The 19,541-nt window shown below is 52.3% G+C and overlaps 1 protein-coding gene across 4 annotated transcripts in view; it reads left to right on the top strand.

The window, feature by feature from the left end:
* PLXNA2 (plexin A2) overlaps window positions 1-19,541 on the top strand; it is a 178,508-nt gene that overhangs the window by 127,223 nt on the left and 31,744 nt on the right. For all 4 annotated transcript variants that reach the window (XM_085210206.1, XM_085210208.1, XM_085210205.1 and 1 more), the window contains exons 5-13: window positions 1,907-2,007; window positions 5,263-5,386; window positions 6,096-6,249; window positions 6,787-6,883; window positions 8,612-8,726; window positions 13,534-13,734; window positions 14,987-15,083; window positions 15,420-15,604; window positions 18,706-18,857. In XM_085210206.1, the coding sequence (XP_085066332.1) occupies window positions 1,907-2,007; window positions 5,263-5,386; window positions 6,096-6,249; window positions 6,787-6,883; window positions 8,612-8,726; window positions 13,534-13,734; window positions 14,987-15,083; window positions 15,420-15,604; window positions 18,706-18,857 (1,226 nt within the window). The remainder of the gene's footprint in view (window positions 1-1,906; window positions 2,008-5,262; window positions 5,387-6,095; window positions 6,250-6,786; window positions 6,884-8,611; window positions 8,727-13,533; window positions 13,735-14,986; window positions 15,084-15,419; window positions 15,605-18,705; window positions 18,858-19,541) is intronic.

Here is a 19,541-nt window from a genome sequence, read left to right as displayed (position 1 = left end):
TGCTGCTGGGGGACTCCTTGGTGCTCCTTCATTCAAACTTGCTTCCCTTTTGCTTTCCTCCCATCCCACTGCTGCCTTGCATGAAGCACTGTGTGTCTGTCCTGGGCTGCAGTGGTGTGAGCTCAGCTCCGGCTCTGCTCCGTGCAGGGTGAAGTGGAATCTTGGGGACCTGAGGTCCCTGCAGCACTGACAAGGACAGCAAGGAGGAGGAGCAGCGGGAAGAAAAGTGCCAAACTTTGTACAAACTCCTGACAAAGTTTGGCTTTCCCTTGCCCTGTTACCTTGATGTGTTAACAGCTGGGATTGGAGAACCGGTGCTCCTGCCCACAGCTCTCTTGCAGCAGCATAAAGCAATGGTATTGTTGCATGAATGAAGACAGAATCACAGTGGAAAGTTCATCAAGCCTGGGCTTCTGCTGGCTGAGTGATAGATCACTTTAATGACACAGAGCTGGCCAACACCTCCCCATTCAACACCGATTTTCCGTGAGCTTTGCAGCGCAGTGCGAATGGGGCACATGGGCCGAAAGAGACCCTGCTCCTCTGCACTCCTCCCTGCACATTTCCCCAGCACTGCAGCTCTCCGTGCAGCCAGGCTGTGTGCATGCATTGCTCCCAGCTCCCCAGCACGCCTCCCACTCTGCTCAAAAAAAAAAAAACAACTACACACCCCCAACCCCTGCACGATTTTTGTTGTAGGCGAAGCTGTCGAGTAGGGCTCAGGAAACAAGAAGAATAGCGGCCCTATTGGTGTCATGTTTAGAGAGGAACTGGGTTCTCACTGTGTCAACAGCACTTGGCATGACAGCAGCCTTTGTGGGATGCACACTGCTCCTTTCAGGGCTGCCCAGCTGCTGCCAGCCGCAGTCCAGCCCCGCGCAGGAACTGCTTTTTCCCTGCCTACTTGCATATCTGGTTCCCTTCTTCTTTTGTGGAAGAAACGTTATGCGTGCACCAGTTTGAGGGATCCCAAAGCAGGAGCAGGAGGACAACTTTTGCTATTGGGATTAGTGTGTGTTTATGAAGTATATAGGGTCCTTGAATTCCCCCAGCAGTGGGGAACTCAGCCAAGGCTTGCTAGAACCTCACATCACCATTAAATGGATACACAGCCATCGCTGTGCTGCTGCTCCAGGGCTGTCCACTGGGTCCCATTGGTGAAAATGGGACGTCAGGGGGAAATCCTTTACAGAGAGAGTGGTGAGGTACTGGAAGAGGCTGCCCAGAGAGGCTGTGGATGCCCCGTCCATCCCTGGAGGTGGTCAAGGCCAGGTTGGATGGGGCCCTGGGCAGCCTGGTCTGATATTAAATGGGGAGGTTGGTGGCCCTGTGTGTGGCAGGGGGTTGGAGCTTCATGATCCTTGAGGTCCCTTCCAAACCTGGCCATTCTGTGATTCGGTGAAAATGGCCCTGCTGGAGGTGGCAGTGAGCTGTGAGCTGCCAACCCTCACTTGCTGCTCCATGGGCACAGGACCTGGGGGCTGTGGGGCAGTGTGCTTTGTTCAGCTCCATTCCAATTCACTACAGTCCCACCTTGGGCTGCAGGGAGGGGCTGCAGGAGCACCACACTTGGTGCGGGTGGTTAGAAATGGATTGAGATGGAATTGCACGTGTGGGATCAAGCAATGATCCTTGGCCAAATCCCTAAATCTGAGCCTTTGGGGTTCTTCATGCTGATAAATGGATCAGGACTGTGCTGTGTCTTACTGATGTGTCCCACTGGGCTGGGTGAGCTGCACCCCACAGTTCCCTACAGTTCACACATACTGTTGGCCAACTTATACACAGGTGTCAGCCTGAGCTCCAAGTCTATGAATTGCTTTTGTGTTGCTTAACCCACCTCCCCCCTCAGCTGCTCTTTGCCACCAGACCCATCTGAGGCTGTGCTTGTCCCTTGTCCCTGCAGGTGTCCCGTGTGCCCGTGGAGTCCTGTGAGCAGTACACGACCTGTGCAGAGTGCCTGAGCTCGGGGGACCCGCACTGCGGCTGGTGCACGCTGCACCACACGTAAGTCAGACCATGGCAATGAAGCACCTCTCAGCAGCACCCAGTGCTCCCCGTGCGAAAAGCAAAATGAGGCTGAAGTCCCTCAAATCCATCCTTCTCTTCCCCTGGGTGTTTCCTGCATTGCGGCTTGAGTAGCATTGAAGATCCCTGAGCTCTTGAAGAAAGGCAGATTCCTTCTGTAGGAGAATGGATTGCATGCAGCACGCAGGGAGGTGCCATGGGACAGTGCAAAAAAAAAAGCAGAATTGAAACCTGGGGGAGCAGAGCTGTTGCATTTTGCATGTTCCCCATTGCTCGAGCTGCAATCCCTCCTGATTAATGGGGAATTTTTAGAGGTGAGAGCGGGTTTAATGATATGAGCAGGACTTTGGAACGAGGAGCAGCACCGAGCCCTGTTGAACAGAGCTGGAAGAGCTGCTGTAACGCAGCGTGGTGAGGGCAAGGAGCAGCAGCTGCAGCTGTCCTGGGGGCAGAGCTGCACATCCCAGGCACTGCAGTGAGGGCCGTTCCCAGGGGCACTGCGGGAAATACGCTCTGCATTCAGGAGGTGTTTGGGCTCTTTCTTTCCCCCACCACCAGAATGATCACTTCCTATGGCGGAAGGGGGACCACCGGGCAAACACTGATGGGGGGAGGAAGGGCAAACCCGGAGGATACAGGAGGAGAGGAATAGAAATCCCTCCGGCCCCGTGCCAGCTTGCAAAGCAGCCCCCTTACATGCATGGAAATCGGGGCGGAGGCAGAGCAGAGTTCAGGGCCCCGCACAATGATGCTTGGCCACATGCCTGAGCAGCAGGTGTTGGAGAGAGAGAGGGGAGGAAAGCAAGCTCAAATGCAAAATCCGGCCTGGATTAGGGACTTGCGTGCTTTGGGGTGCAAAACAGCTTCCAGTGCCCACCAGGGCTCGTTTGGCTTGCAAGGAGTTGGTGCTGCATTCAGGGAAATAGGGTAAAACCATTGCAGGAGCATCCCTGGTGCACCCAGCCATGCCTGCACCGTGCCCCCAGGTGGCATTCTGCACAGGCTGCAGGCAGGTTGGGTGGATGTGCCTTTGCTGCTACTCCTTGCACCCCTGTAGCAGCTCCCCTGCAAGGATCAGCGAGTGGTTTCCCAATACTAATGAACTGCATCTTCATGAGCCACCTGGGAAGCAGGTGAAGGTTGTTATCTTCATTTTGCAGAGAGAAAACTCTCAATGTCAAGAGGAGAGCAGTGCTGTTTCCTCTGCCCACTTGGCTGTGACATTTGGGCATTAGCATCCTCCCGCCAACACTTTCTTCCCTGATGTCAATTCTCAGCCCTGCACTTCCTGCTCTGCTCGAAGCAACGGTCATGTTTTTAGCCTTTGTCTTAAGGTGTAAATAATTGAGTTTATCTTGCTCTTCCTGAAGCCTCTGTCATATTTGTTGGGAGGCCCCAAGCGCTGGAGTGTTTGTATTTCATTTGTCATCTTTCTCCTCTAACTTGTGCGTGTGCTCCCCTCCTGCCAGCTGCTCCAGCTGCTCGTGGCTCAGTGAGGGCAGGCTGGGATGCTCCTGCTGTGCTCTGAAGGCTGCCAAAGTGTTTGTTATGGGGTCCGGATTGTAAACAGCGACGCATTGGATGTGTGAGATGGATGCAGGGAGCAGTGCCTGCTCCAGTGTGCTGCTGTCAGAGCCCTGAGTTAGGGATTAAGGCTCTGTTGAATGGCGGGGTGCTTGCACACACGTGTGCACACTGAGATTTGAAGAGCGGTGGTGCTCAGGAGTGAAACCATCTGTGGGGATTACAGCAGTGCACACGTGTGGGTGACTCCATGGCATGGAGCTGCAGGGCTGGAGCACCCTGAGAGCACACACATGAGCTGGGGCACTGAGGACACTGCTTTGGAAGGTGCTCAGCCACCTGTATGTGGCAGGTGCTCGTCCTCCTGCAAAGCTCCCCAGCATTCTCTCCATGGCAGGAGGAAGGCTCGCTCCTCTCCTCTCATTCAAGTGGTTCCTTCGGAGCAAGCGGAGGCCTCGAGGAGATCATTAAAGACTCTTCAGCCCCGTGGGATCCAAAACCCACAAGGCTCTTCCATATGCTGCTCTCTGCAAGTCTGTTATTGTCTACAGGCCTATTTATCTCTGTTAGGGCTCCTGCCATAAATAGTATGATAAAAAAGAGCCATTCCAGCGAGTCAATGAGATAAAGGCTCCAGTCAAGAGCTCACTTTAAAGCTATCTCAGAGATTCACTTAAACCTCAATAACTCTTCTTTTGGCAGGGTTCATATTTAGCTCCATTATACTCCAAAAAAAGGGGCTGAGGAGAGCAGCAGTTTGTGCTGGGTGTCACACTGGGTGCTGGGAGGGGACAGGGTGAACTTTGCTTTTCTTATTGGAACACTGATGGCACCTGGGGCTGTTGGCAGTGCCTGCTTCCCCCGAGTTCTGCACCACGATTGTGAGTGGGGTCGGAGATGCTGCATGAGAAATGAAGAAGTTTGCTGGTAGTTGGTTAATGCATCAGAAGGGCACTGCCTCATCTGCTGCCGGGGAGTGGGTTTTGAAGAGAGAGATTTTGCCCAAGTGCCGTGGAATAGAAAAACCCCCAAGGGACCCCAGTGCTGTGTGATATCTGTCAGATACATGAACAGTCCTTCCCTGTCTCCCCAGTGGGCACTCCATACCACTGGCATTAACTCAGGCACACGTTTCCCTGCAGCAGCTGTAGCTGCAGCCATGGCACTGCCATGCTTTCCATTTCGGAGCTGTTTCTGTCCTTTCCCTGCTCTCACACTGGATTTGTTTTTCGTGTTTTAGCCCAAATCTGCATCAAGGTTTCATTGTGCTCTGAGGACACCTGCCATAGGAAAATAGGGGTCATGGGATGCATTCCTGAGGGTAGGAACAGGAGGGATCTGGAAGCGGGGCAGGACAGCTGGTGAGGAGCAGCCTGCAGCCACCAGAGAGGAAATCCCTGCTGCTGGCACGATGCACTCCTCAGCACCAGGAAAAGACAATTAACAAGCTGTGTGCTTTTGTTTTAATTGGAATGAAGGCATCACCTTGTTACTGCTTTACGTTTTATTTTCTGTGCATCTAACGAGTTTATGGCTTGCAGGAACGAGGTGTGCAGGGCCCTTTAGTCCTAACCTAGCAATCCATGCCTGGTCCTGGGCAGAGCATCACCCCCAGTCCTTCCCCTACCCAAGACTCTGCTCACCTTGCAGCTCCCTGTGCTGATGTGCATTGCCATGTGCTGATGATGTGCACTGCCATGTGCTCCCCAGGTGCTCCCCACGGGACAGCTGTGAACGAGCTGACGAGCCACACCGCTTTGCCGACAGCATCGGGCAGTGCATGAGCATCATGGTGCAGCCCAGCAGCATCTCCGTGTCGCAGCACAGCCTGCCGGTAAGCGCTCCACTCTCCAGCCTTTATTCCCTTCCCACTGCACAACTGTTTTCCCATGAAGTCAGGCTTGCAGAGGGATGGGTTAGGAGAGCCAAGCGGGGAGAATGGGGTGCAGGGATCACAGCAACAAATTCCCCCTTCCCCATGGGCCCCAGCTCACATTTCTCTCGGTCTGGTTTCATGAACTGTTGAAAGGAAAGGCTTTGTTTCCCCAGAAGCTGTGCCCAGTGCTGGCTCTCTGAACCTCCCAGCTGCTTCTCCTGAGCTCCCAGTGCCTGTGGATGGGCTGTGGCAGCTGCAGCTTCTCCTGGGACTGGGCTGCATGGGGAGCTCACTCTCACTGCTGCTACAAGTGCTGGGAGCTGCTCGTGGCTGTGCAGGTCCCTGATGCAATTGAGGGTAGCAGGGGTTTTGTAGAGCAAGCAGCTCCCTGAATTGCAAAGGCTCAGTGAGATATTTGTGCATCATTAAATTGTGCATCGTTGAATGACATCCAGAGGAACCTAAACAGGTTCAAAAATTGAGCCCGCAAGAACAGATTGTGATTCAACAAACCCAAGTGCAAGGTGTTGGCTTGGGGTAAACCCTCTGTCTTTGTACAGAGTGAGGTTTGAAGGGCTCAGTCACAGCAAAGCAGCAATCCTGACTGCATGGAGCAGGTGAGGGCTGTCCCACTAACACACTGCTGATGTTCCGTGCCCCCATGCAGCTCAGCCTGCTGGTGAGCGATGCCCCAGACCTGGCAGCTGGTGTCACTTGCCTCTTTGGGAACCTGACAGAAGTAGAGGGTCAGGTGGTGGGCAGCCGAGTTGTGTGCGTCTCACCGGCTGCGAGGGATGTCCCAGCCATACCCGTGGATCAAGGTGAGCAAACAGCTTTGGATTGTTCCTCCGTTAACAAATCGCCGCTGTCGTCCTTTCTGTTTCCATAAAGAAAGAGACTTGCTTAAAACTCATTTTCTCCTTGGCATCCTTCCAGGTGTCAGCTGTGCTGATGTCTTTGTGTCTCTGCGACACGATATGGAGACTGAGAAGTGTTAAACTCAGGGAGCCAAGGCTTGCAGTGGTGGCAGGGCTACTGCAGGTGGACCACAGCCCAGCAATCTGCTCTTAATTAACCCAGGGCTGAGGCTCCCAAAAAGCAGTGCTAATGGCCTTGCTTCTACTGCTATCTGCTAGTCTTGGGCTAGGCTGAGTTAGTGTGCTTTTGTACAGGAGGCAGAATTCCAGTATGGAACAGGACGTCATCCCAAACTTGTTTCAGCTGTGTCCTGAGGCAGATTCCCCACCCCTCCCATGCATTTTGCTATCTGCTCTTATCTGTGTCAGAGGATTTGTGGCCGAATCCCCTGTGTTCCCCTGTTACCTCTGGGCACTGACTGGTTCTGTCCTGCTCTGCAGACTGGTTCGGTGTGGTGCTGCAGCTGAAGTCACAGGAGACAGGAAGAACGTTTGTCAGCACGGAGTTCAAGTTCTACAACTGCAGTGCCCACCAGCTGTGAGTGCCCACCTTCCTGGGGTGCAGGGGGGGATCCTGGTGGGATGGGGGTGCACCCTTCAGCTGGGTGCAGGCAACAGCCAGGTGTTTTGTACCTGCTGTGGATGGAAGCTCCAGCTCCATGCCCTCTAAGCAGCCTGCAGCTCTCCTGCCTGCTGAGACAGAGGCTGCAGGAGCCTGAAAAAACCTTAACCTGCTGGTGCCCCCAAGCTGCTCCATCCTGCAACTGTGAATGTGGATGCTCTCAGAGGATGAAGCAGAACCAAGTCCAGGATGTGGGCTGGGAGCAGCAGGGCAGAACCCAGCACAGCAGTAGTGCTAGGCTGGAAGGCTCCATGCTGCTTTGAGCACAGTTTGTGCTGTTCAGCCCCCTGCTCTGCTCACCCTGGCAGGCACACACATGGCTGTGTGTGAGCATCTGAAGTGTTTATAGATTTCTCTTTGAAAGCACAGCAAGCACCAAAGCACCCAAATGAAAGGCACACAGGACCTGGCATGGGTCGGGCAGCGAGTAGCAGTGCCTGCAGGGTGGGCTGTGTCTCCCACGGCAGGGCTCAGCTCTCAGCTCTGCTTTTGGAGCATAGTTTGCTGCCCAGTAGGAGTTGAGAAGTGCCAGCATGGGGTCAGTGAGAGCCTTTCTGCCCTGGATTTGAAGCCTTGAGCTATGGGAAGTTCCCTGCTGCATTTGGAAGAGGGCTGCGTGCTCTGATGAGCTTGGCTAGCAGTGGGTTTTTCTAGGCATGCATTCAATATATGTTTTTTTTACTGCAGAGGCACCGGGATGAAAGAAGCCTTGAGGGTCCTCCAGCCCCCACTGCTGCCTCTCCTGGTGGTCTGCATCCCCTGCTCCAGTGCCTCTTGTTGTGCTGCAGTTTTGCACAGCTCTGTTCTTGCCCCCTGTCCCTCAGTGACAGCATTCCCTGCTCCTGCCAGCGCTTATGGTCCTGTCTGCATCTTTGCTGGGTCCTCAGATTTGCCTGAGAGGCGACTTTATAGGACCCCTGTTTTCTCCTCCATGTGGAGGTTTGGATCAGGAGGGGGCAATGCATCTTTTCTGTCCCTTGGCTCCATCTGACCATGCCTTTCTCAAAGCTCATGTTTGGAGATAAAGTGTGAACATGGTTGTAAATTCTGTAGCACTTACATCATCCTGAACTCATTATCAACGAGTTCAACAAGGGCACGAGCCAGCCTTGCAGGAATGAATCACAGCATGTGTAAAGCAGAAAGGAATACAAGCCTGAGCCAGCACAGGAGGGGACCTGTTGATCAGAGACCCTTCCCTGCAGCATGGCAGAGCAAGCAGGGGAGCAGCTGTGGTTGCACAGCAGCATGCACAGGAACTGTGGTGCATGGAGTGTGCACCCTGCAGGCATCTGGAGCTGGCTGGAGTGGTAGAGCTTTGTGCCTGGTCAGGAAGGGGTAGGTTTTACAGACAGCTTTTGCTAGACACTGTGTTGGATGCAGGTATGGTGAGCTCACCAGGCTCAGCTCTTGAGTGTGTGAATTGTCGTGGTCAGGGACCTTGCTGGTGACATCTGCTTTAAGTCCATTTTCACAAGATAAGGAAGAGATGCACTGGAGACATGGACTCATTCTTGAAGCAAAGGAGAGGCAGCAGTCCTTAAAGCCAGATCGGATCGAGAGACCGTGTTCTGGCTCAGGACTGGCTCACCCCTTGCAGCACGGGGCTCCCAACCTGGTAACCCCCCCTCTTTTCTCCCCCAGGTGCCTCTCCTGTGTGAACAGTGCTTTCCGCTGCCACTGGTGCAAGTACCGCAACCTGTGCACCCACGATCCCACCACCTGCTCCTTCCAGGAGGGACGGATCAACATCTCAGAGGTACCACGCTCTGCTTTCAGCTCTTTCTTGGTTGCTTTTCCTGTGGCACCATGAGCAGAACCAGCGCTGTGCGTGGGGCTGTTTGGCTTCTCTCTGGTTTTGCATCTGGAAGTGCAGCTGCAGCAGCCAAGTGTTGGTGCAGGACAAGTGATGTGCCTCAGCCTGAATGCTGAAGCTGATCCTGCCTTCAATACGTGGGTCTGCTCAGGTTCAGTAATAAGGGTAATTAATCTTTTAATTGCTGTAGTGCTTTCCTTTGGGATCTCAGGGGCTTTACGAAGCGTGCAGGGATCTCCCCAGCAGTGAGTGCAGTGCAGAGCTGCTGGTGGGACTCATGGTGCTTCATTCCGGAGCTGCTGGCAGCTCTGCAGCCGGGGCTGGAACCCAACTGCAAACTGATTAAGAAAGGAATTACAGATGCAAAGAGCCCCAGACTTTGGAAAAGAGAAGTGCTTCAGGTTTCAAGCGCTGAGGATCAGAAGCGATCTCTCTTAGCTGTTAATAAAAAGTGTGGGGCTCAATTCCAAGAACGTTTTTAACACTTAGAAGGAGGCAAAGCCCATTATCAGCTTTGCCAGATCTTTTGTGTTTCCTGAGGTAAAGGGATTCATGGAGGAAAAGAGTTTGTTAGCACTGATTACTGATCAAAGTTACCACCAACCCTGCAGTTTGGGACCTTTGCATCTTGTCTGCTTTCTTGCAGCTGTATCTCAGCAGCAGTGGGGCTGAGACAGAGCTGCACGGTGCTCTGCTGTGGTTTCACCTAGCACAGAGCAGATGCAGCTGGGCAGGGACTGGTCCTGGTTCCCCTGCAGATGGGGCAGATGGAGGACTCATAGGGACGGGCTGGGCAATGCACGGTGCCAGCCTCGTGCCACCCCGAGTGGGGACCATGGGATGCACTCACAAAGTGTATTGAAGAGTCTCATGCAGGGTACAGACATCCAAGGAGAAGTGTCTGCTCTGGGGACAAACCAAAAGCTTTCCCAGTCCAGTTCAAAGCCGAGAGTCTTCCTTTTAAGATAACAGGAGAAAGCAAAACCTTTGCTTTTGCTTCTCTCAAGGGGTGCGTGTTATTTCTTTTTTTTCTCCTTCAAACTCAAAGCGTTGCCCTCTTCCCAGGCTGTACAATTGCAGTTCTCACTTTCATAGGTCTTCTGCCCCAGGATATCAGGAGTGTTTGACAAGTCTCTGCTAAAGTAGGACACGTCCCTTGCTTTGCTCCAGGAGTGCGTGGGACTTCCCAGCAGTCGTACCTCTGCCCATCCCTGCTGGGCTGATGGGCAATCACAGCTCCAAGGCTTTGTCTTCCCCATCCTTTCAAGTTCTCAGCCAGGATGTTATACAGTAATATAACACCCAGCGATGATTTTTGATAAAGTCAAACAATAGTGATATAAATACTCCACTACTAATCACGAATTCTCAGTACCTCTGAACACAAAGGTAAAGCCAACCAACCACCCAAACCCACGTGTTTGTTTATTTGAGGTGAATGAATGGCCACTAGTGTACACCAGGCTCTCCTAATGCCCTTACTGTGGGCATTCCATCCTGCATCAAATAAGTGTCTCCTGAAGAACTTCCTCTCCTAAAGCAATTCCAATCAGTCTCTTCAGTGCATTGGCTTATCAGCATCGCTCCCTTTGAATCCCAAGGTCTGTTGTGCACAGAATCCTCTGCAGAGCTTCAGCCCCCAGGGGTCACACGTGGAGCTCTGTGCCTGTGGCATCATGTTAGCATGTCCTGGGGGTTGGGTTTGTGCCTGTGTGGCTCATGGCTATAGGATGTGTCGCTGTAAATGTACGAAACACAGAGATGAAGAGGAATGTGGACGCAGACATGTCTGTACACCTATCTCAATGGAGGGCTGAACCAAATAAATCCTATTAGTTTTCCAGAATGTGGGATCCCTTCCTGCTTTGATGTGTGGATAATGCCATTTCCACATGTGAGATGCTGAATCAGGGGAGCGGAGCGTTTCAGATTCTGGAAGTTAAGTGCAGAACCAGATTTAAGCTCTGTTCTGACTCTGTGGATTTGGGATTTAAATTATTGCTGCTGTTAGAGCAACGTCTTTGCACCTGGCTGCGCCCTTTGATGCTAAGCACTGCTCGACGCACCTTGAAGGATATAAAACAAGCCAAAACTTCCTCGTACCTGTTCCTACCGTCCTCAATTTGAATGCCTAAATGGGAACTCTGGTGCATGAGATGCAAGCAGGGGCTGCATTTCCGTCCCCTGAAGTCATCACGTGGCTTTGCTGGGTCCCATCTCTCTTCTGAGAGTGAAGCCCAGCACAGAGCAGTGCCAACTGTCCCTCTGCTGCTGCCTTGCTTTGCACGTCTGGTTTCTAAGGAGCGAGGTCTGCTCTCCTCTCTGATGGCATAAATGGAGAGTAATGTGTCTCCATGAGTGATGGGGACCGTAATTTATATCACTGGGAGCGCATCTGTGAGCCAAGAGTTTACATTCATGTGCCAGGATCGTTTATGTTCAGAGCTCTGAAATGTGTGCAGCTAGTTAACATTTGGAGAGGCCTTTCATATTTTTAGATTAAAAAAATGGAAGAAATGTTGTTTTTCCTTCCATTTGGGTGAAATCCTTCAGTCAAAAGCAATGCCTGCCATTTCCAGGCACTCTTTTTCCAAACAAGAGCGAGGTTTGACCCACTAAAAGCACTCTGTTAAACACAAATAATAACCATGGGTGCTCTGCTCTGCTCCACAGGCAGATGCTTATCTCTGGCGTTCAAGGTATTTATAGACCTCGGAATCTTTGAGGCTAAAAAGTGTTGCAGAAGCATAAAATGTCTTTGTGAGCTCTGCACAGCTCTGAGTTTTCCCCGAGTCTGTGCCACCCGTGCATCACTCTGCTTTTTCTCCAGCGGATCCTGTGTTTGTTCTGCTTTACAGAAGTCAAGGAGGATAATGAGGGAATTCAGCACGTGTTTGTTTAGTGATTGGAGGTAATAACAGCCTTCTTCGCTCGGGGCAGGCTTTACTCCTCGTGAATTAAAAAACAAGGACACAAAGTAAAGTGATGATGGAGCAAATTGCTGGGCAGCATGGCTGGGCACCTCGTGGTTTGCATCGCCATGCAATGAAGGGCCCCACTGCTGCTCCCCTGATGGTGGCTTGCCATGGGTTGGGTACAAGGAGGAGCAAAGTCTGTGCTGGCAGCTGGGTGGGGAGCATTATGCATTATCCCAGACTGCAGCACCTTGGTGCTGGGATTCCCCCCAGCTGCAGTTCTGAGTTGTGCTCCCCCTCCCAGCACCGCCAGCTTTCTGCTGCTGGAGCTCAAACCGCTCCTGGCTGTTAATCCGTGAAAGTCTCTGTTAGAAATAAAATAAAAAATATATAAGGAAAAGTGCCTCTAAAAAGGTTTACGATGCAGCAGTTTAAGCTACCAACTCCTCCGTGCTCGGGCAGCAGCTGGTTCTCATTGACAACTTGCCTGAGCTGGGAGCTGGGCTGGGAGCGCAGTCCTGATGCCATCAGTGCAGAGCAGAATCCCTGCCTGGATGCATCCCAGCAAAACCTGCTCTAGGGCTGGGCAGGAGAGCTGCAGTGCCAGCGTGGGATTTGGCAGAGCAGAGGAAAGCATCCGTCAATTTTTCTCCCTCAAACTTCAACATTAGCACGGGATTAATCGCAGAGTGTCAGTTACTCACAGGTATTTAGGTACCTATTTCCATCAGATCAAAGCAAATTAGAGCTAAATGGGATGTAAATGCTTCTGATGGTCAGAGCCTTTGTCTCTGCATGTTGCAATCCCTGGGACAGAAATCGAGCAAACCCTGCATGCATCTCACGGTGTGGCACGAGGAGGAGATCATCTTTAGGATGTTGAGATATTATAGGAGAAATGTCATGCATTTACCAGGCACCAGCAGCCTTCATTGTGGCTCATCACAGATTGCTGTGTACAGCCCCATCCATCTCATGCTTGGGTGCTGCTCTACATGCAGCAGTGTTTGCAGGGGGATTCCCTTTCTTTGCTTGGAGCATCTTCAGCAATGAAGTCTAAGGCTGCGGGGTGACCTCCTTGCAGCCTTTCAGTACCTAAAGGGAGCCTACAGAGGAGAGGGTAATCAACTCTTTGAAAGGGTTGATAACTGCAGGATGAGGGGAAATGGGTTTAAGTTGAGGGAGGGAAGATTTAGGTTGGACATCAGGGGGAAATTCTTTACTATGAGAGCAGTGAGGTGCTGGAACAGCTGCCCAGAGAGGCTGTGGATGCCCCGTTCACCCCTGGAGGTGTTCAAGGCCAGGTTGGATGGGGCCCTGGGCAGCCTGAGCTGCTATGAAATGGGGAGGTTGGTGGCCCTGCCTGTGGCAGGGGGTTGGAGCTTCATGATCCTTGAGGTCCCTTCCAACCAAGGCCATTCTGTGATTCTGTGAAGTCTCAAGCTCCTGCAATAGCAAATGTAACAGAAATAGCAATATTAACAGCAGCACTAACGTTAAAAGTGGCTGCTGATTTACAGTTGCATTATTTTGGCCAGATAGTGGCAGAAGTGGAAACAAATCACGCTTCTCTACTTAATGCTTTAATTACTGTGCTTAGTTATAAGAGCCCACGACCACCCACTGCCACGCTTTCAGTACACACAATTCCAGTTCTTCTCTCCCTCATTGCAATCTCACTGATGTTTGAAACATTCCCACGTGGTTTTCAATGGAGAATATAAAGGACCGCTTCCAGTTTCGTGGCACTGTGTTCATCCCAAGGCTCAGCACCGTCCTGGAGCTCCTCTGTATCCCTGCACACCACAAACCGACGTCTCTTCTGCCACTTCCAGGATTGCCCCCAGCTCTTCCCCACGGAGGAGATCCTGATCCCGGTTGGAGAAGTGAAACCCATCACTCTGAAGGCCCGGAATCTTCCACAGCCTCAATCTGGCCAACGTGGCTATGAATGTGTGCTGAGCATCCAGGGCGTCATCCACCGCGTGCCCGCGCTGCGCTTCAACAGCTCCAGCGTGCAGTGCCAGAACAGCTCGGTGAGCACAAAGCTGCCTCCTGTTTTAGCTGCACTGACCTCCTGTGTGTGGCACACTGCAGTGCCCAGAGTGGGCTGCTGCTGAGGAGGAGGTGGGTTTGGTTGTGGGGGGGAGGATTCAGTGCCTGAAGGGGGGTGTGAGGAACAGGACAGACTCGGTAGCGGGGTGATAGGACCAATGGGGAATGGATTCAGACTTAAAGAGGGGAGATTTAGATTGGATGTAAGTAAATAATGGCAGTGAGGTGTTGGCCAGAGGGGTGGTGGGGTTCCGTCCCTGCAGACCTTTGAGCACCTGAGCATCTGGTGGAGCTGTGGCTGCTCCTGTTCAGTGCAGGGCAATGGGACCAGATGGCCTTTAAAGATCCCTTCCAACTCAAACCATTCTATATTTTATGATTCTGTGAATCACCTGGGGGTGCTGCTAAGAAGCAGGTGGGAAAGGCAGCTCTGCCCTGCGTGGGATGGGGCTCAGCAGATGGCAGGGGCTCTTCAGAGGGGTTGCAGGGTGCCCACGGTTGAGTTTGGCCATCAGCACAGGGAACTTTTGGGCGTGCTTTAATATTCAGTGCAGACGGTCTTAAATTGTTAATCAAGTTTTGAATTTTTTAAAGTTGTGCTGGGTATTTATACATCACTGGCTGTCTTTGGGCCTTGCAGCTTGGTGGCTAATAAATGTATTAATACCGTGTAGCACTTTTCCTATCCAGAGCGATTTATAAACATTAAGGGAGCGCTTTTTCCTCCTGTTAGGCTGATGGGAAGTGGTAGGTAGAGAGTTTAAGGGCAATTCTGCACGAACAGCTCCATCAGCTGAGCAGAGGATGTGGTTTTATAGCAACTCAGTGAAACCCAGCAAGGTAAATCCCTGGAACCAAGCGTGAGTTAAAGAGGGACAGCACTACATGGAGTAGTCTGCCTCAATGGCAGTGGCTTTTTAAGTCTTTTTAGTGGCTCTTGATGAACTGGAGGGGCCGTATTGATGAGCTGGGGCTGAGCAACAGGAGCAGCTGCTGCAAGGGGAGTAATTAATCCATTACGTCTCCCAGGGACTAGGTCTGATTTAATTATCTGCAGACAGTGAGGAGGAGGGAGGCAAAGCAAGACCCTGGAGCAGGAATGTGGAAATGGTGGTGGATCAGCCACCAGCACGTGATGCAGAGAGTGATTGCTGCTTCTTAAAAAACCCTCCTTTCCTGGCAGTGTCTCTGATGCACGCTCCCAAGCGTTTCTTTCTCTCTCTTCTTCTCCAGTATCTCTACGATGGGATGGACATCAGCAACTTAGCAGTGGACTTTGCTGTGGTGTGGAATGGGAACTTTGTCATTGACAACCCGGAGGATGTGAAAGGTAATGTGGGCTGTGGGGGCTGCGGGCAGTGAGGGTGGGAGCAGCTCCATACCGTGGCAATGGGAAAACCACTGAAAGCCCTGTAATGAAAGCTGTAAAAGCAATCTATGGAAAGAATGACTTCTAGAAAACGTTCAGTGCTTCTAACTACAGCTGTTGGGAAACTCTGTCCAGGACCTCGTGCTCTGGGAGCACTCATGGGACCCAACCAGGCTACCTGGGGATGTGGGTGCTTTCAGGGAGCTGCTCCTTAATTCAGTTCCTTGGGGTGACCTCAGTGTTTGCGGAGGGTTGGGAGCACCACTCAGTACTGTGCTCTCTGCTCTCTCCCCACAGTGCACCTTTACAAGTGCGCAGCACAGCGTGAGAGCTGCGGGCTCTGCCTGAAGGCTGACCCCAAATTTGAGTGTGGGTGGTGCAGCGGGGAGGGCAGGTGCACCCTACGGCCCCACTGCAGCCCCCAACCCTGGCTCGACTGGTCCAGCAGGAACGTCAAATGCTCCAACCCACGCATCACTGAGGTAAGAGCACTCAGCTGTGCATCCCGCTGGGGTGGGTGGGCTCAGGGCTGTCTCCATCTCCTATCTGAAGGGTGAAGGGTTCAATGTCCCAGTGCTGAGCACTGTGAATGCATTGCAGCCGAGCAGGGTGTGGTGCACAGCTCCATTGCGTGGCTGTCGCTCCCTGCCGTGCTGCTGGCATTGGGGTGACCACCACGGGCTGGCACAGGAATGCTGATTAAACCAGAGAGCTAATTAGGCTGCAGCTGACATGTCTGATGTTCACTTTCAGACCACTGAGGGATGCAAAGCATCTCCCAGGAGCATTTCTACAGCAAAGCTGCTCGTGGGCTGTTAGCGCTGCTGCTAGGAGTGACACTGCTGTCAGGAGGGAATGAAATATTTTGCCTTCCTGCTTAATTAACTCCCCCAAACCCTTGAGCAGCCAGGTCTAAGGAGAATGACAGAGGCCCAAGAGAAACACTGCAAGGTCGATATTCCTAATCCCAAACCCTCTGGACACAGAGGTCAGCTCCTCTCTCTTTCCCCTTTGCCCAGAAAAGTGTTTGTGATGCTCTTGGAAATCGTGGGACTGTTGCAGCCTTAGGTTCTGTAGATGTCACCTGAGGTTTTGGTGTTCCCCAGGTGCCACTTGAAGCATTCACTGCTCTTCGGCTCTGGACCAAAAGCCCAGCACAAAAGTGTATGGGATGTACTCAGTCCTTGTTTTGCACTGAATGAGGCCCTCTAACAGTACAAAACTTCCACCCGGTCTCTGGTCCTGGCAATAAATAAATAAAAGTCAGTTTTCTTGCGAACAAGCGGCACTCTGATCTCCTATTCACTTATTTGAAGGCCTCATTAATATAACATCAGTGCAACAAACAGCTGAAGGGGGGGCAGTGTCAGCCTGAATAATGGAGTTGCTCTGCAGAGATAACAATTAGGTTCTGAATGTGCCATCAGCCAAGGCAGAGAGGAGGAGGGATCATGCAGTGATGACAGTGCTCGTGTGCTGGCTCCTGCTGGGCTCATCAGCTGGGATGGGGCTGCTTGGAGCAGTGGGGAAAGGACAAAGAATGAAGGTGACTGTGGCTGGGGAGGGGGTAGGGGGCTTTCTCTGTGCACCCAAACAGATGCTCACTGTAGAGCAAGAGTGGTGCAGGCTGTGGAAGGACAGCACTGGTCTGAGTCTCGCTTTCTCATGCTCGTTGTGCCTAAATCTTGTGTTATAGAATCATTAAGGTTGGAAAAAACCACTGAGATCATTTAGTCCAACCATCAACCCATCGCCAGCGTATGTCAGCTTGTGCAGGAGGTGGGGCTGAGAGTCTGCACCCTGTGTTATAGCAGCCCGCTCTGCAAGGTGGTGAGAGCTGCTGCACTGCAACATACCAACGGGCCACAATGATGCTGAGCTACTACGTCATGAGGGCAGGTGGAAGCGAGCAGCTCAGTGTTGTTGGCTGGGTGCTCTTCCTCCCAGTGCCCCCCATCCTGCACAGCACCCCCGGGTGCCCCACGATGGACCTTGAAGGCTTCTCCTCTTTCTGAGATTTTGACTGAATCTCTCCAGCTGCAATTAATTGAATGCATCTGTTCTAACCCTGGGGCTGCTTTATGGCACAGTTACTTCAAAACTGTTCAATTAGCGACCACTAAAATCTAGGTCGAGCGGAGCTCCATATTGGGGATTTTCCAGGTCAGGACGTTTTCAAAATACAGCATCAACCCCTCATTGTTTGGTGAGGCCGTTGGCTGTGCTCCGGCTGGGGAACGGCGAGATGTGGCTGTTTGTTGGAGATGGGAAGGGACCGAGGAGCCAATGAGCAGTGCTACAACAAAACACATCTTAACGTAATCTGGAGCTGCAAAGGACAGTTGTAACTGTCAAGAATGTGAACCACCAGGCTCAGGTGATCCCTGGTGATGGGAGCATTAGTGGTGCAGCCTTCAGGACTCAGCGTAATGCGCTGCAGCTTGGTTTGTAGCATGCCTTGTGGGCACGCAGAGCTAAGTGCTACAAGGCTCCCCGCGTGGTGTGGGTTACAGCACACAGCAGCACATGGGGGTGGGCTGGAAGCCTTGGTTGGGGAAGAGGGAAGCAGAAATGGAAGCTCTGGGGAAGGTGCAGGTAAAGCAGCCGGGCAGAAGCACCAGGGAAAGGTCCTGGGGAGCTGAAATCTTGTGCCAAAAGCGAGGATGGAACCAACGCGCAGAATTAAGATTTATCCATTAAGTGAATTGAAGTGCATTATTATAGATTATGTTGTTTATTAATACCAGCTGTAGCATTGGGAAGATTAGTAGCTCACCCGAGAGCGGTGGCAGATTCAGTTTAAGAGTTGTTTAAGAGTCTTGGGTCCCAAACTTGAGCCTATGTGTTGTTGTAATTTATACTGCTCATGGAAGAGAGCATTGTCCTTGATGAAAGGCTGTAGGAGCAGAGCTGGCTGAGGCTCAGGCAGGCTATAAACAGGCAGCTTTAGAACACACCCCTCACCCTTCAGCATTTTGAGCCACTTGAGGTGCCAGCTTACTGATAAATGTGCTATCAGCATTCAGAGAGCAGCCAAGGCAGAAGGTAACAAAGTTCTCCAGAGCAGCAGGCAACTGCTGGAAGGTTATTTGCTGCCTTATGTAGTATGTGAAAAGCAGCCAGCTTCTGCTTCACACAGAACTGGGACCTGATGGCCAGCCTGGAGAGCAAGAAGAAAATGTACGGGCAGTGGAAGCAAGGACAGGTGCCCTGGGAGGAGAATAGGGATGTTGGTGGGCTGTGTAGGAACAGGATCAGGAAAGTCGAGGCCCAAATGGAACTGGACTTGGCAAGGGGTGCAGAGAAGAAGAAAGGCTTCTACAGCTCCATAAAACATGGAGTTAGACTGGATGACTGTGAAAGGTTCACACAGTTCTGTGATCCTTCTTCTCCCCAGAGGTGGCATTGTCCCTCCGTGTCTCTCTGAGGACAACACGTGTGGGCTCCAGCTTCGTTGACTTCTCAGCAGTGCATGCAGTAGGCAGGGAGCACAGTGCCATTGGGCAGCCTGCAGGGTGGGATCCGCCTCCAACCTGGGGGGCTCTGCAGAAAGCAGCCTGACCCCTGTTGTGCTTCCCTTTAGATCCTGACGGTGTCGGGACCCCCAGAAGGAGGCACAAGAGTGACCATCCGTGGCATCAACCTGGGTCTGGACTTCTCAGAGATTGCTCGTGGTGTGCAGGTGGCAGGAGTGCCGTGTGCTCCTCTCCCGGAGCAGTACATCATCGCCGAACAGTGAGTGACCTCAACTTATGGACACAACACCTCCACCACCTCCCAGCCCCACAGCAGTGCAGGAACAGGGTTGGCTGAGGTGCTGGGTGCTTTCTGGGATGGGTTAAGCAGCCCTGTAAGCTTTCACAGAGTGTTTTGTTTCCTTCTGCGCTGCTTTGCTAAGCAACTTTCCTTCTGAGGCTCTGCCCCCTCCGCTCCCCTTGTGTTTGAGATGCAGCTGGCACTGCAGGCTGTGTGCTGCCATTTGTTAGGCGTGAGGCGCTGACAGCCACCTCATCTGAGCAGCCCTTTGTTGGAGCCCATTCATTTATTTCACTAAGAAAAATGTCAACCAAAAATTAGAAAATAGGCTTGTAACAGAGGACGGGCAAATAAACCTCCCACAGTGACACCAATGCTGCTGGGGAAGCGCTGATGTCACTGCTGGGAGCAGGATGGTGCAGGGTGTGCCAGGGGTGCTCACAGCAGCATGGATGTGCCCTGGGAGCAGCCGGAAACCACCATCCTGTGGCATTGCTATCCATTTGGTGAGTCCCAGTCTGATCCCTGGCTCGCGGAACCACCCCATCACCAGGATGTGTTTGCAGTGGAGTTTTGCTCATTGCTCCCTACCTGTACTCCCTGATCCATCAGCATTGCCATCGCTGCATGAAGGGCACTGCAGAGCTGCTCAGCACCATCAGT

Source organism: Meleagris gallopavo, chromosome 28 (assembly GCF_905368555.1).
Source record: "Meleagris gallopavo chromosome 28, MGAL_WU_HG_1.1, whole genome shotgun sequence".
Lineage (NCBI taxonomy): Eukaryota > Metazoa > Chordata > Aves > Galliformes > Phasianidae > Meleagris > Meleagris gallopavo.
The sequence above is the reverse complement of the archived record's forward strand: the minus strand, read 5'-3'. Positions and strand labels throughout refer to the sequence as shown.